The 13,629-nt window shown below is 40.4% G+C and overlaps 1 protein-coding gene across 1 annotated transcript in view; it reads left to right on the forward strand.

Annotated features, from left to right (window-relative positions):
* The window catches only part of SPTLC2 (serine palmitoyltransferase long chain base subunit 2), a gene marked incomplete at both ends in the record, with an annotated part of 103,036 nt that extends 90,423 nt beyond the window's left edge, over positions 1–12,613 (forward strand). The window contains 3 exons of the mRNA XM_084241079.1: positions 1,854–1,989; positions 4,313–4,442; positions 12,494–12,613. Coding sequence (XP_084097205.1) covers positions 1,854–1,989; positions 4,313–4,442; positions 12,494–12,613 — 386 coding nt within the window. The remainder of the gene's footprint in view (positions 1–1,853; positions 1,990–4,312; positions 4,443–12,493) is intronic.
* Between the last annotated feature and the right edge of the window lie 1,016 nt (positions 12,614–13,629).

Raw genomic sequence — 13,629 nt, forward strand, 5'->3', positions numbered from 1 at the left:
CTAGGCACCCTCCTTGTTTCCCTTTTCTCCATCAGCACAGTTCAGCATTGCCTGTGCTCCACTGTCCGAAAACTGCTCTTTTATATACTTTATCCAGTTTTTGTTAATTACAGCAGGAAAATAAATCTGGTTCTTGGTACTCCATCTTGACTACAAGTGGAAGGAAGTCCTTTCTCCTAAATGTAGTGTGAGCATGTGTTGGTTCTAGGAAGAAACTTGACACATGGCCATCAGTTCTCAGCCATCCTAAATATAGCACACTTTAATGTCCATTTTATTCTTTGTAAGATATTTGTCATAACTTAAGTGATGTTCTTCAGGGTTCACACTAATTAAGCTAATCTAAACTGTTACTCTCTGGTCAACCTGAAATTATTTTCATAAAGAGTATTAATTGGGGGCCTCCCTGATGGCACAAGGGGTTAAGACACAACCTACGCTCTCCGCAGCCACTGCATAATGAGTTCAATCCCTAGCCAGGGCTTTACCCACATGGTGCAGCAGACCTCTCCTGCCTCGCCCGCTGCTCCCCTCAGCAGTGTATTTCGGTCAATCTGCCTGTTCTGTTCCTTACTCTGTCTCTAGTGAATCTTCTCACCCCCCACATCTCTGGCCTGTACCCCAGTTCTTGTATGCATGAATAAATCTTTTTTTTAAAAAAAGAGTATTAATTTGGGGTTATGTGTGGCAAACTTACCTGGAGTAACTTCCCATCAGTGATGGACATGTTAAATTCTAATTCTAGGGACATTTGTTAATTATCCATATTTCTAACTCATTTATTGTTTGAACTGTGTAATGCTTTTAGTTTTTTAATATGAGTTTGCTGACTTTCTAATTTATGTGAGAAAATGACAATCATTTCTTAATTGTGAGTATTCATGGTTGAAAAGACCATAAAATAGTCCTTAGACCTTTGCAATTTGATCTTTTGACTATATGGCTTATTCAATAACAGAACAACTGTTTGGATATCTTTTTGTAGATTGACCTACCATAAAGTTAAAACCTGTCAAATATTTTGTCAGCAATCAGAGAAATGCTTTAGTCCATTTGGGCTTTAGGGGAAATGAACAAAGTAGGATTAAAAATAAGGTTTAGGGCCTCCCCTGGTGACGCAGTGGTTGAACGCTGGGTTGCGAGGCTGCCCGCAGCATCTGCAGCGCCAGTTCGAGCCCCAGCCACCAGCGAGGGTCCCACAAAAAAATAATAATAATAAGGTTTTACATTAGTATTGCTCTACTACTGCTGTCTGATATAAGTGTTGTGGAAATTGTAATATAAAATAAAATTCCTAGGAGGAAAATTGAGGTTCAAAAATTGGTGGGAAATTGATGGAGAATTGAGGTTCTAAATGCGTCTGCCTCTGGTCTCTGTGGTATTATTTGTAGCACAGTTACTTGGAGTGAATGTTGCAGTTGAAGGAACCGGATTCTAGTCTCCGCTGTGCCACTTAACTTCTGTGACTATAGACGCTTGTGTACTGTATTTTGAGAGTCTCTTAGCCTGTGACATGAAGGTGGTACTAAACATCCATCCTGCTGCAAAGGATGGGGGGGTGTTAATGTGAAATGGTGGCAAGAAAAGTGTTTGAGGGTGCTGATGTGCATAGAAATTTTAGTCAATAAACTTTATTTTGTGCGTTCTTATAAAACTTGCTATCAACACCTGGTATGGAAGAATGCACAGCAAGATATAGTTGTTTTTTATTCCATGCAGTTTACTGTGCAGAAATACTTTGTGTTGAAAGGAAGAAATATAGCACTGGTTAAATAGAATGGAGGTAGAGGAGAGTGCTGTCTTCTTTCCACATTTTTCTTAATATTATTTTGTTTCCCTCCTCAACGTTCCAGGCAAAGAGTGTGTGCAGCAGTTAGCAGAAAACACCAGGTATTTCAGGAGACGTCTGAAAGAGATGGGCTTCATCATCTATGGAAATGAAGATTCTCCGGTGGTGCCTTTAATGCTCTACATGCCAGCCAAAATTGGGTACGTTTTGTTGCTGATTATAGACAGGTCTCTCATTAGGTTTCTGTGATATGAGACTAGACTATATATGCATTTTGTTGTGGAAAATTGTCCTCGCCCATTTTGTTAACCTTCATTTGTTAGATATGCCTTAGACTAAATAGCAGATTCTACTTTGTAGATTATGTTGTTAGTATCATTAAACAAACATTTGAGTTTAATGCACTCTTCCTGTGGCTCCATATAAGTCAGTGCAAAAGATGAAAAACCAAAATGCCCTGTCCACCGGAGTTTATGTTCTAGTGGGCCATGAGTCAGATTTTACAATATGTTAGAAGGTGTTAAGTGCTAAGAGGAAAAATAAGAGCTGGATAAAGGGGTTGAGAGTGCCCCATAGGCAGGCAAAGTCACAGTATGAAATGTGGCAGGGTACGCCTCACTGCGCAGGGAAGATGACGTACAAGCAAAGACCTAAGGAACTGACAGGGTTAGCCATTTGGAGTAGAAGATTCTATGCAAAGCCCATAATGCAGAGGCAGCATGCTCAGCTGATGGAAGCTGAAGTGCAGTGCCCAAGGGAAGAAGCGACGTGAGCAGCCCTTTCTGCCCACTTGTGTCTATGCAAACATACTTTACCTTTCTTTTCCTTTTTATAGTAAACCTTTCCTTTCAGATGTTTTTTTTAAAGGAGGTCATGAGGTTAGGCCTGTTGTTGCATATTTACCAGATGTGCATGTTAAAAACTTCTTTGGCTTGTGCAAGGCATATATAATGGAAAGCCTTGCCCTGGAATAGTTTTCAGTGTATTTGAGAAGTCCATCTGTAGAATAAACCAGAAGATACTTGACAAACAAATATGAAGTGAACAAATACAATTATTTGCAAAATAATTGTATGCAAAATTGCACCAGAGTTGTAAAATAAGGGAGTCATTTGCTTTGTAAAGGTTTTGGGGGAAAAAGGAATATCTTTTTAGATTGCTAACTTCTGACTGGATCATATTGAACTCATTAAGGCAGCAGATCTTTTTACTCATCTTTCAATCTCGCTGCCCACCACTGAGTCCTTAGGACTCAGGTTTATTACCTGGAGTACAGGAGAGAAAATTAAGTCAGGGAACATGTTGGAAGTATGGTGATTCCAAAGACAATGAGAAGAAAATGGGGGAAAGGTACTTTCTGAGGGAAAAAAGATTCAGTTTTCGACAGGATGTTATATGGGCAGTTGATATTATGATCGCCAGAGGGGATGGTAGAAATTAACCAAAGCAGAGATGTAAGATTTTTCTTTAATTGCAGTTATCATAAATAAACTTGAAGAATTATTAGATTTGGGACACTCAATCTAGAATCCCCTCTAAAGAGAGGAAACTATCACACATTTAAACTAAGTGAGATATAGAGCGAGGCAAAATTGAATAAAGTACTAACGGTTTGAGAGCTGAAGGTGAAGGGCACACTGGCTCGTCCTCTCGCAAAGGAAGTATACTGGAGACAGTGTATTGGTGCTCAAAGAGGGCACAGCTGGCACTGATGTAATTAGTCATGTGTTGTGACTAGTCATTAGTTACATGGTGCTAATGTAACTAAGTGTGCCAGATATTTTGTTCTCAAACAAATGCTGTACACAGCTAAAGGGAAAGTCAGGAAGGATAAGACATGTGAACAAGAAGAAAAAGACAACCACATAATTTAGTAAATGACAAAATTAAATGTAAGTTATAATTGCATTGTTTAGACAAGATGCAAATGTGGAGTAAGGTTACATGGCAACTGTTTACCTTGGGGTGAAGTGGTAAACAATTGTGTAGCCTGAGCTGGCCTCTCAAACACCAAAGGAAACCCTGAATTCCAAAAACAATTTAACACCCAAGTGGGTCAAAGAAATATCTGGTCTGGAGGGCTTATGCTAATCGGCCATTCTGTCAGCAGAAAGATGTCCATATTAGTAGATCCTTAAGAATGTTTTAAATCATCAAGCCTAACATTTCAAGGCCCAGGTGTTAAACCCAGGTTCCTTTTGAAGCCCTCTGAACCACTTTTACTTGTCAAGAATATTCTTTAAGGCTACAACTGCAAGATACTTAGGGCAAGCCCTGTTAAAAGTTGGTCTCTGCCAACTCTATTCTTTCCCCTTTGTGAAGGAAACCATTTGGGAGAAGATCACCTTAGGATTGAATAAAAGAAGTCTTTGTGAACTGTCAATTTAAACTTTAAAAGAAATTACAGGAAATTCCTAATAGAAGTTTCTAATGCCTGTATTACCCAAGAGTGTTGATCATTCAGGACTGCAAGACCTTTGTCCTGTGTGCTGTGTTACTACTTGGGTTTGTCTTCCTTTGCAGCGCCTTTGGGCGGGAGATGCTGAAGCGGAATGTCGGTGTGGTGGTGGTGGGATTCCCTGCTACCCCAATTATTGAGTCCAGAGCCAGGTTTTGTCTGTCCGCAGCGCATACCAAAGAAATACTTGACACTGTAAGTAAATCCTTTTCACTTTGGCATAAATATATCCTATACTGAAACAGCCTGCATATCAGGTGAAATAAATCATCTCTTGATCTTGGTGTTCTTTGATCACCTAATATATTTATGGGCAAAGAAGAGAAAGGTTACACAGTGATGCTTAAAACATTCCAGTTTACAAACAAATTGCCTGTCAGCATCTCTCACCAGACCATGTGTGGGAGGGGCTTTGTGGGATATTCCAGCTTTATCTTGTTGCATCCTCTCCCTCAGTATAGTCTCTGCAACTGTAGGATTCTTTTTCTACTCTGAGGTCTTTTGTATGTTGTCTGCCTCTAGAATTTTCTCTCTTTACTTTCCTCACTTTGGCTTATTTACCACATTTCTTCTTAAAAGAAACTTGCCTAAGGGTACTCTCAAATTTTCTTGCTAGATGTGTGTCGTTGGGACCTTAGGATGCCCTCTTTGTAAATTCTTCACAACTGTAATTATTTAATGGTAATCTTCTCCATTAGATCAGTCTTGAGCCTGGGGACCATGTCTGTTTTACTCATTTATATCCCCAGGGCCTACCACATACAAGTGCCAGACACATAGTAGGGGCTCATAATTATCACTGAAGTTAATTATTTGTAGTCTTTTAATATAGTCTCTCAGTATTCTATTTTTTCACAACTAAGTTTTCAGACTTAAAATAAGTACCACGTTGTAGGAGCTGTGAAACATGACATTTCATAAAATCAGCTGTAGGAATTACTCATTAATACATTGGAGAGCTTCTGTCTTAAAGAATATTGTAAAAGTTTTTTATGTTTATTTAATTGAAATTTTCTGTTTCTGAATAGCAGAAGTAATGATTTTTTTTCTTCCCTGTTTATACATAGCAAAATGTAAACAAATCTGAGTATAGTCTTCATCACATTCCAACACTGTGAAATTCGATTCAGTGTATTACTGTATCTTTTTATTTTGGTTTTGTCAATTTTTTCATTTAGTTTTTCCCATTTCTCAAAAATCTTACTGATGAATTTCTGCATCGGTTTTTATTTAATCCAGTGAACTCAGCTTTTCCTCCATTCTACTGTATTTGGATATTTAGGAGTCTAGACATACTTTAAAAATGTTTATCGTTATAAGCAATGACTATAATAATCCACTGTCTCCTACGAACAGATTTGTTTCTGAGAACTGTACATGTCCTTGAAAGAATTTAGATACAACTAGGAGACCTAAGCACATTTCATTTGCCAATAATAGGCTTGCCAATTGTTATAGTCCTTTTCAGAGGATGTACTTGAGGAAATTTTTTACTTTGCCTTCCATTTACTTTACTTTTTTTTTTTTTTAAAGCATAGAGTGGATTTTTTGAAACCAGAGGTTTATTGAAGTCATTTTGTCTAGTAATGTTTTGTGCAACTTAACATGAACATTTTGAGATATAAACTGATTTTCACTTAATAATGGGCCATGTGACGTGATTTTATGTGCACGATTTTATATACATGATTTTATATACAAAATGCCATAAAGTCTACCAAAAAAAAAAACTGTTCAAGCTAATAAAAAAAATTTAGCAACATATGGAGTGAAAGATAAACACATAAAAACTAGTGTTTATGTACACCGACAATGAACAGTTAGTTGAAAAGGAAATTTAGAAAATTTCATTTGTGATAATATCCAAAAGAAAATAGGGATGAATTTAACCAAGGAGGTGGAAGATTTGCATATTGAAAATTATAAAGTATTGCTGAAAGATGATTTAAATACATGGAAAGGCATCCCATGTTCACAAACTGGAAAATTTGATGTTGTTAAGGTGGCGGTACAGAGATCTGTAAATCCAAGGTAATCCCTGTCTACATCCCTGTGGCCTTTTTTGCAGAAAAAATGGGAAAAGCTGGTCCTCAAATTCATATGGAACTTTTCATATGAAAACAGTATTACAAAGAAAATCAAAGCTGGAGAATTCCAACTTCCCAATTTCAAAACTAAATGCATACCTATATTAATTAATAGAGTTCTAGCATTAGGATAGACATACAGACCAAGGAAATAGAATTGACAGTCCACAAATAAATCCAAACATCAATGACCAAACTAATTTTCAGCAAAGAAGCCAAGACTAGTCAATGGGGAACGAATAGTCTCTTCAGTAAATGGTACTGGACAAGCAGATAGCTACATGGAAAAGAGTGAAGTTGAACCCCTAAAACATGGATAAAAATATTACACTAAGGGGCCTCCCCTGGTGGCGCAGCAGTTGAGCGCTGCCTGCTTAGCTGCCTGCAGCCTTTGCAGCACTGGTTCGATCCCTGGCCACTGGCGAGGGTCCCACATAGCATGCAGACCCCTCCTGCCGCGCCCGCTGCTCCCCTCAGCAGTGTATTTCATCAGTCTGCCTGTTCTGTTCCCTGCTCTTGTTTGCTTTTTATATATCTCACATTTAAAGTGAAGAATATTTTTTTCTTATACCAGAATACATAAGGGAATGTTATTTACTGATGAATTTTTTTCTCTGCAAACATGAGTTTTAAAAATTAGATTTAAGAATGAATTTAACAGATAAATATATCTTATTAATAATTAACTGGTTCCCTTTTCTGAACTGGAAGGTATACATTTTTTTTTTTTTAAGAGGCATGAATTTTTATTTATTTGTTTGTTTGTTTATACAAGCACTGGGTACAGTCAGAAGCGTGGGAGGGTGAGAGAATTCACCAGAGCCAGAGCGGGGAGCAGAGCAGGCAGAAGGACCGAAGTACACTGCTGAGGGGAGCAGCGGGCGGCAGGAGAGGTCTGCGCGCCATGTGGGACCCTCCTGCGGTGGCTGGGGAGCAGCCGGGGATCGAACCGGCGCCGCAGAGGCTTCGCAACCCAGCGCTCAACCGCTGCGCCACCGGGGAGGCCCTGGAAGGTATACATTTTCACATGGGGCTGTAACCCTAAGAATGAGTGTGGGACATGTATAGAGTCATATGCAGGCCCCAGGTTTCTCCTGCCGCCGTACTGTTTGGCAGTGAATTCTCTCACCCTCCCGCGCTTCCTGACTGTACCACGTGCTTGTATAAATAAATAAATAAATCTTTAAAAAAAAAATTAACACTAAGGGCCTCCCTGGTGGCACAGGAGTTAAAGTCTCAGTGCAATCAAGCTATCGCCAGCCACTGCGGCATGAGCTTCTTCCCTGGCCAGGGAGCTAACCCACATGGCGCAGCAGACCTTGCCTGTCTCGCCCCTGCTCCCCTCAGCAGTGTATTGCAGTAGATTGGCCTGTCCTGTTCCCCACTATCTATGGTGAATCCTCCTCCCACCCCACACACACACCCACACCTCTGGCCTACACCCAGTTCTTGTATGCATAAATAAATAAAAATAAATCTTAAAAAAATAAATATGCTAAGTAAAAAAGCCCAACACAGAAGACCACATTTATATGAAATACCTGGAATAGGCAGATCCATGGGGTCAGAAAACAGGTTGGTGGTCATAAGGGGCTGGGGGAAGAGTAAGGATTGATTGAGGTGAGTACGGGGCTTCTTTTTTGAGATGATACTGCTTTAGAATTAGATAATGATGAAAGTCATAAAATATACTAGTAAACACTGATTTGCACACTTTTAAAAGTTGAATATTGTGGCATGTGAATTGTAGTTCTGTTAGCTGTTATTTTAACAATCAAGACACAGCTACCCTCAAATACGCTTTTATTCAAGACCATTCTCACCCCTCCAGTTAACATGTTTTCTTCCTAAGAACGCACCTTACCTGTGATGCACACTTTTAATGTAGGCTGGTAACAAATGGTGATGCGTGTAATGGCTCCTTATTCCCATAACCAGGTAGCCCTACATATAATAGCCAGCAGTTTCTAGTTACAATTTTATCTTCTGTGTAAGTAAAACTTATTCATCTGAAATATTTGGTGTGAGATCAGAGGAAATCGTGTAACCTAAATTCCCCTAGGCTACTGTGGGTCTTTTTTCTGTCTCTGTTCATTTTCTTTTTTACATTGATGAAAACATTAAGTTCTTCTGAAGTCAGACTTCATAAATGTCCTTTACTTTGTGATCTTAGTAAATCATGTGTTGTTTTAAATTAATACTGTATCAGAGGTCAGGGATAAATGGCTAATGGGGCCTCCCAGCTGAAATTCAATCTTAAATTGTTTCCATATGTAGCTTTCAGTGAAATGTCTTCTCAGAAGTACCACTGTTCTGATACCATATTGAAATCCAACTCTTGTTTGCTTTTTATATATCTCACATTTAAAGTAAAGAATATTTTTTTCTTACACCAGAATACATAAGGGAATGTTATTTACTGGTGATTTTTTTTCTCTACAAACATGGGTTTTAAAAATTAAATTTAAGCATGATCATGCTCAGCGAAATAAGCCAAAAAGAAAAAGAAAAATACCGGATGGTCTCACTCATAGCAGGAATCTAGAGAACTTAAATAAGGGACCAGGAAAATGAATATAAGAAAGTGAAAATCAAAATCAACAGAAAACTATGAACCAGAGACAGTTTTTGGGGGGTGGGGCGCGGGAGGGGAAGGATTGGGGTCAGAATGGGGCGTTTGCAATTGTATGGGGGAATATAAAAATAAAATTTATTATTTAAAAAAATTAAATTTAAGGATGAATTTAACAGATAAGTATATCTTATAATAATTAACTGGTTCCCTTTTCTGAACTGGAAGATAGACATTTTCACATTTTCACAGGGGCTGTAACCCTAAGAATGAGTGTGGGACATGTAGAGTCATACGCAGGCCCCAGGTTTCTCCCGCCGCCGTACTGTTTGGCAGTCTGACCAGGTGGTGGCACAGGTACAGCCATTGTATGTGAGGGGTTGTGATTGGGACCCAGGTAAAGTCTGCAGGTGCTTGGGGAGTAAGGGGCAGGCTGGCAAGCTGCCATGAATTGAGAACAGCATCCTGTGACCTGTGCTTAGTGCCTTGATTGGGATTCCAGAATCTTTGTTCTCTTGCATGGATTCCTCTTTGAGAGGTATCTCGGGCTTCGAGTTCCCCTAGCGTTCCCTTAAATTTTTTTTCTTACAATTTCCAACCACACATCCCATCCCTGTCTTGTATTGGGATTTTTTCTTTGGCTCTTTTTGCTGCTTTTTGGGAAGGTTAACTCTCAACTGATTGTTTCATGTACTTTCCTGTATATATTTATGTGTCCACTGAGTTTATTTTAAAATACATGTATAAGGGCCTCCCCTGGTGGCACAGGCGGTTGAGCACAGTGCTGTGGCTGTGAAACTGTCTGCAGCCTCTGCAGTGCCGGTTCGATCCTGGCCAGCGAGGGTCCCACATGGCGCAGCAGACCTCTCCTGTCGTGCCTGCTGCTCCCCTCAGCAGTGTATTTCATCGGTCTGCCTGTTCTGTTCCCCACTCTGTCTCTGGTGAATCCTTTCACCCTCCCGTGCATCTGGCCTGTGCCCTGGTTCTTGTATAAATAAATAAATCTTTTAAAAAAATAATTAAAATACATGTATAAGAAACCATACAAAGATTACGCCTCCAGCAGGTAGTGCAAGTGCAACAATGGAGGGGAGACTTGTTGTTTCATAACTTGCCTCACTCAGTGTTTGAACTCTTTTATAAGAAACATTTTCTTTGAAAAAATCATCAAGCAGGTTTCACAGAAAAGGTTTTTTGTTTGTTTAATTGCAGTAAGATCAGTTTCCAATGTTGTTTTTGAGTTAGAAGTATAGGATCTCCTGCTTCAGGTATTGTTGCCACACCACACACACCACCAAAGCCCCCACAGTCCATTGTGTTCCTCTACTCCTTGATCTCACCCCTGCTTCTCCTCCTCGTTTGCCTCAGTTTTAGTCAACTTTTTTTTTAAAAGATTATTTACTTATTTATGCATAAAGAACTGGGATACAGGCCAGAATGCAGGAGGTAAGAGGATTCACCAGAGACAGAGTGGGGAACAGAACAGGCAGACTGACTGAAATACACTGCTGAGGGAAGCAGCAGGCGAGACAGGAGAGGTCTGCTAAGCCATGTGTGTAGCTTCCTGGCTGGGGTTTGAGTGATATAGCTCTGAGACTTAATCCGTAGGCCACCAGGGAGACCTCAGTTTTAGTCAGCTCTCTAAGGTTTGTTGTTAGTTTGACTTTATCTGGCCCTTTTCTTGATTTCTCTGTGTGCTATCTATAAGGGATACCTTCCAGTATTTCTCTTAACATAATCCCCTCCTGTTTTATCCATGTTGTTGCAAATGCCAGTTTTTTGTTTTCGTTGTGTTGATAGCTGAGTAGGACTCCATCTTCTTGATCAGCTCATCTGTATTTGGGCATTTAGGTCATTTCCATAGCTCAGCTGTAAATAGTGCTGCAGTGAACATAGGAGTGCAGATTTCCCTTCAAATCTTTGTATTCTTTGGGTGGATACCTGGGAGTGAAGTTGCTGGGCCGAATGGCTGATACATTTTTTTGTCTTTTGAGCAGCATCCACACAGCTTTCCAAGGTGCTGGCCGCTCTGGCCTTTTCAATATGGGCCCTTCTCACACGTGCAAGGTGGTATCTTGTGAGTTTGATTTGCATTTCCCTGACAGTAAGTGATAATAAACATTTCTTCATGTACCTGTTGGCCACATCTATATGTATTTTTGGAGAAGTGCCTGTGTGTGTAGCTCTCCTGCCCATTTTTTGATTAGGTTGTTTGTTTTCTTTTTGTTGAGTTGTTTAAGTTCTTTGTAGGTCTTGGATATCACCCCCTTGCTAGAGGTATGGTGTACAAATACTTCTCCTGTTCATTGGGGTGTCTTTTTGTTTTACTTACAGTTTCTTTGAATTTGATTTTCTTCCACGTCTGTTCTGTCATTCTCCGTCAGCTTGGTCCCTGGTGATTGTGCGGTACAGACACATCACAGGATTCTCTGAGTTGGGTGCCTATCTGGACCTCTCAATTCTTCCCAGAGCAAAGCAGTGAACTTCCTTTGAAGCCATCTTCTTTTTTTTTGTTTGTTTGTTTGTTTGTTTGTTTGTTTGTTTTTGTTTGTTTTTTTTATAATAAATTTTATTGTTATATTCCCCATACAATTGCAGCCCCCCCATTCTGACCCCAATCCCTCCCCTCCCGCCCCCGCCCCCCTAAAAGTGTCTCTGGTTCATAGTTTTTTGTTGATTTTGATTTTCACTTTCTTATAGTTATTCATTTTCCTGGTCCCTTATTTAAGTTTTCTAGATTCCTGCTATGAGTGAGACCATCCGGTATTTTTCTTTTTCTTTTTGGCTTATTTCGCTGAGCATGATCCCTTCCAGCGCCATCCATGTTGCTGCAAATTGCATGTGTTTATCTTTTTTGAATGCTGAGTAATATTCCATGGTATATATGTACCACATCTTCTTGATCCAGTCATCTATTTTTGGGCATTTGGGTTGTTTCCAAAGCTTAGCTATTGTAAACAGTGCTGCTATAAACATAGGGGTGCAGGTGTTCTTTGGAATTGATGTGAAGCCATCTTCTTGACAAATCCCCGGACACTTTAGAAAAGAAAGTTATGGAGATAGTTTTAAAGGAAGACAAGATCATCTCTCTTTGGACAATTTTGGACTTTAAAATCAGATCTTAATTCAAATACCAGTTCCATCCTCTCCTTGCTATACCTACAGCTACTACCTGCCCAGTCTCCTCCCAGTAGCTTCCACTTTCATCCAGCATTTAGGAAGCATCTCAAGGCAGACTTGTCATCGTTTTCTGGCAGTGTGATTATAGAAAAGAGCAAATATTTAATATAAAAAGAGGGATGACAAATTGTAGCCAGACCTGCAAATTCAGGGTACATGTACCTTTTTCTGCCAGGCATTTGGTGAAGTCTACCCTTTCTCCTGCATACCTGCTGTTCACAACCCATTATTCATGGTCACCTGAAAAGGCAGCTCTTTTCCTAGCTGTCCTGCAGTCTGATCTCAGTAAGCACAGGCTCGAAAGGTCCCCCCAGAGGATGACCTTGCCATGACTGTTTTCAGAAAAAGCATCAGGCGTGCCTGCCTCCTACTGGCTCAGACTAAGTTCTGCTCTGTCTGTTTTTTAGGCTTTGAAAGAAATAGATGAAGTTGGGGACCTGTTGCAGCTGAAGTACTCCCGCCATCGGTTGGTGCCTCTACTGGACAGACCCTTTGACGAGACTACATATGAAGAAACAGAAGACTGAGCCTTTTTGGTGCTCCCTTAGAGGAATCTCCCTCACCTAGGACAGTGTGTGGCCCTCCTGCACTGTTCCAGGAGCCACGCTTCTGTGGCCATCTCACGTGAAAGACATTGCCTCAACTGCTGATGGTGGCCACCTCCACTCTAAATGTCATTCTGTAAATAGTGAAAATTACTTCATATCCTTCCTTTACTATATTTCACCTTTACCAAAAAGAGGTAGACTCACTTTGCTTTTTTGTCCATTAAAAAATGTTTTATTTTATAACTATTCTACTTGTGAAATCACACTGACCCTGTCCTGTCTTTGGCTAACCACACAGGCCTTGGCCCTCCCCCAGCCCATCACTGCAGCCTTGAGGCTCACCTGGCCTCCTCCCTCGGGAGCAAGTGCCTTCCACTTACTTCCAGTCCAGGTCTCAGAGGTCGCCAACTTTGGAATCCCAGTCAGTCAGTCAGGTCCTCAGCCAGCGTGTCTTCCCTTTGGTCTTTCGTTTAGACGTTTAAGAACAACAGTGAACTCTAACTTCACTCTAACACCCCCTGGCCGGGAGCCTCCAGGGCTTGGCCTTGTTCCACCTGACTTCTCCCTTCACATGCAATATTTCTTTGTAATGGTTACCATTTGAGGGTACATCCAGTTTCTGGGTTCTTCCCATTCTGTAACCTAACACTCGTCTTAAAAGCACCCACATCCCACCCACCCTGCTCAGACCTCTGTGGTGAAGCTGCCTCTCCCACCTCACTGTGTCCAGAGTTGCTCAGGAGAGTTGAGATGGGCACACCTGCCAGGTGAGAGGGCGGGGCAGAAGAGAGAACTGATTACAACCCAGGCTCCTTCCAGCTTTCTACTTTTTAAAATAGACAGCTTCTGCCTGTGTCTGGGTCCAGATTAGAATTAAAACTGATAAAGGAAAAAGGTTGGTAAATCCTCTGCTCAGAAATCATTTTGCATGTTCCTATTTAAGGGTAGAAGTGATTTTTTTTAATGGACCCATTTAAATATTACTCTTTTGACTG

The sequence above is a fragment of the Talpa europaea genome, assembly GCF_964194135.1.
Source record: "Talpa europaea genome assembly, chromosome: 8".
Taxonomy (NCBI): domain Eukaryota; kingdom Metazoa; phylum Chordata; class Mammalia; order Eulipotyphla; family Talpidae; genus Talpa; species Talpa europaea.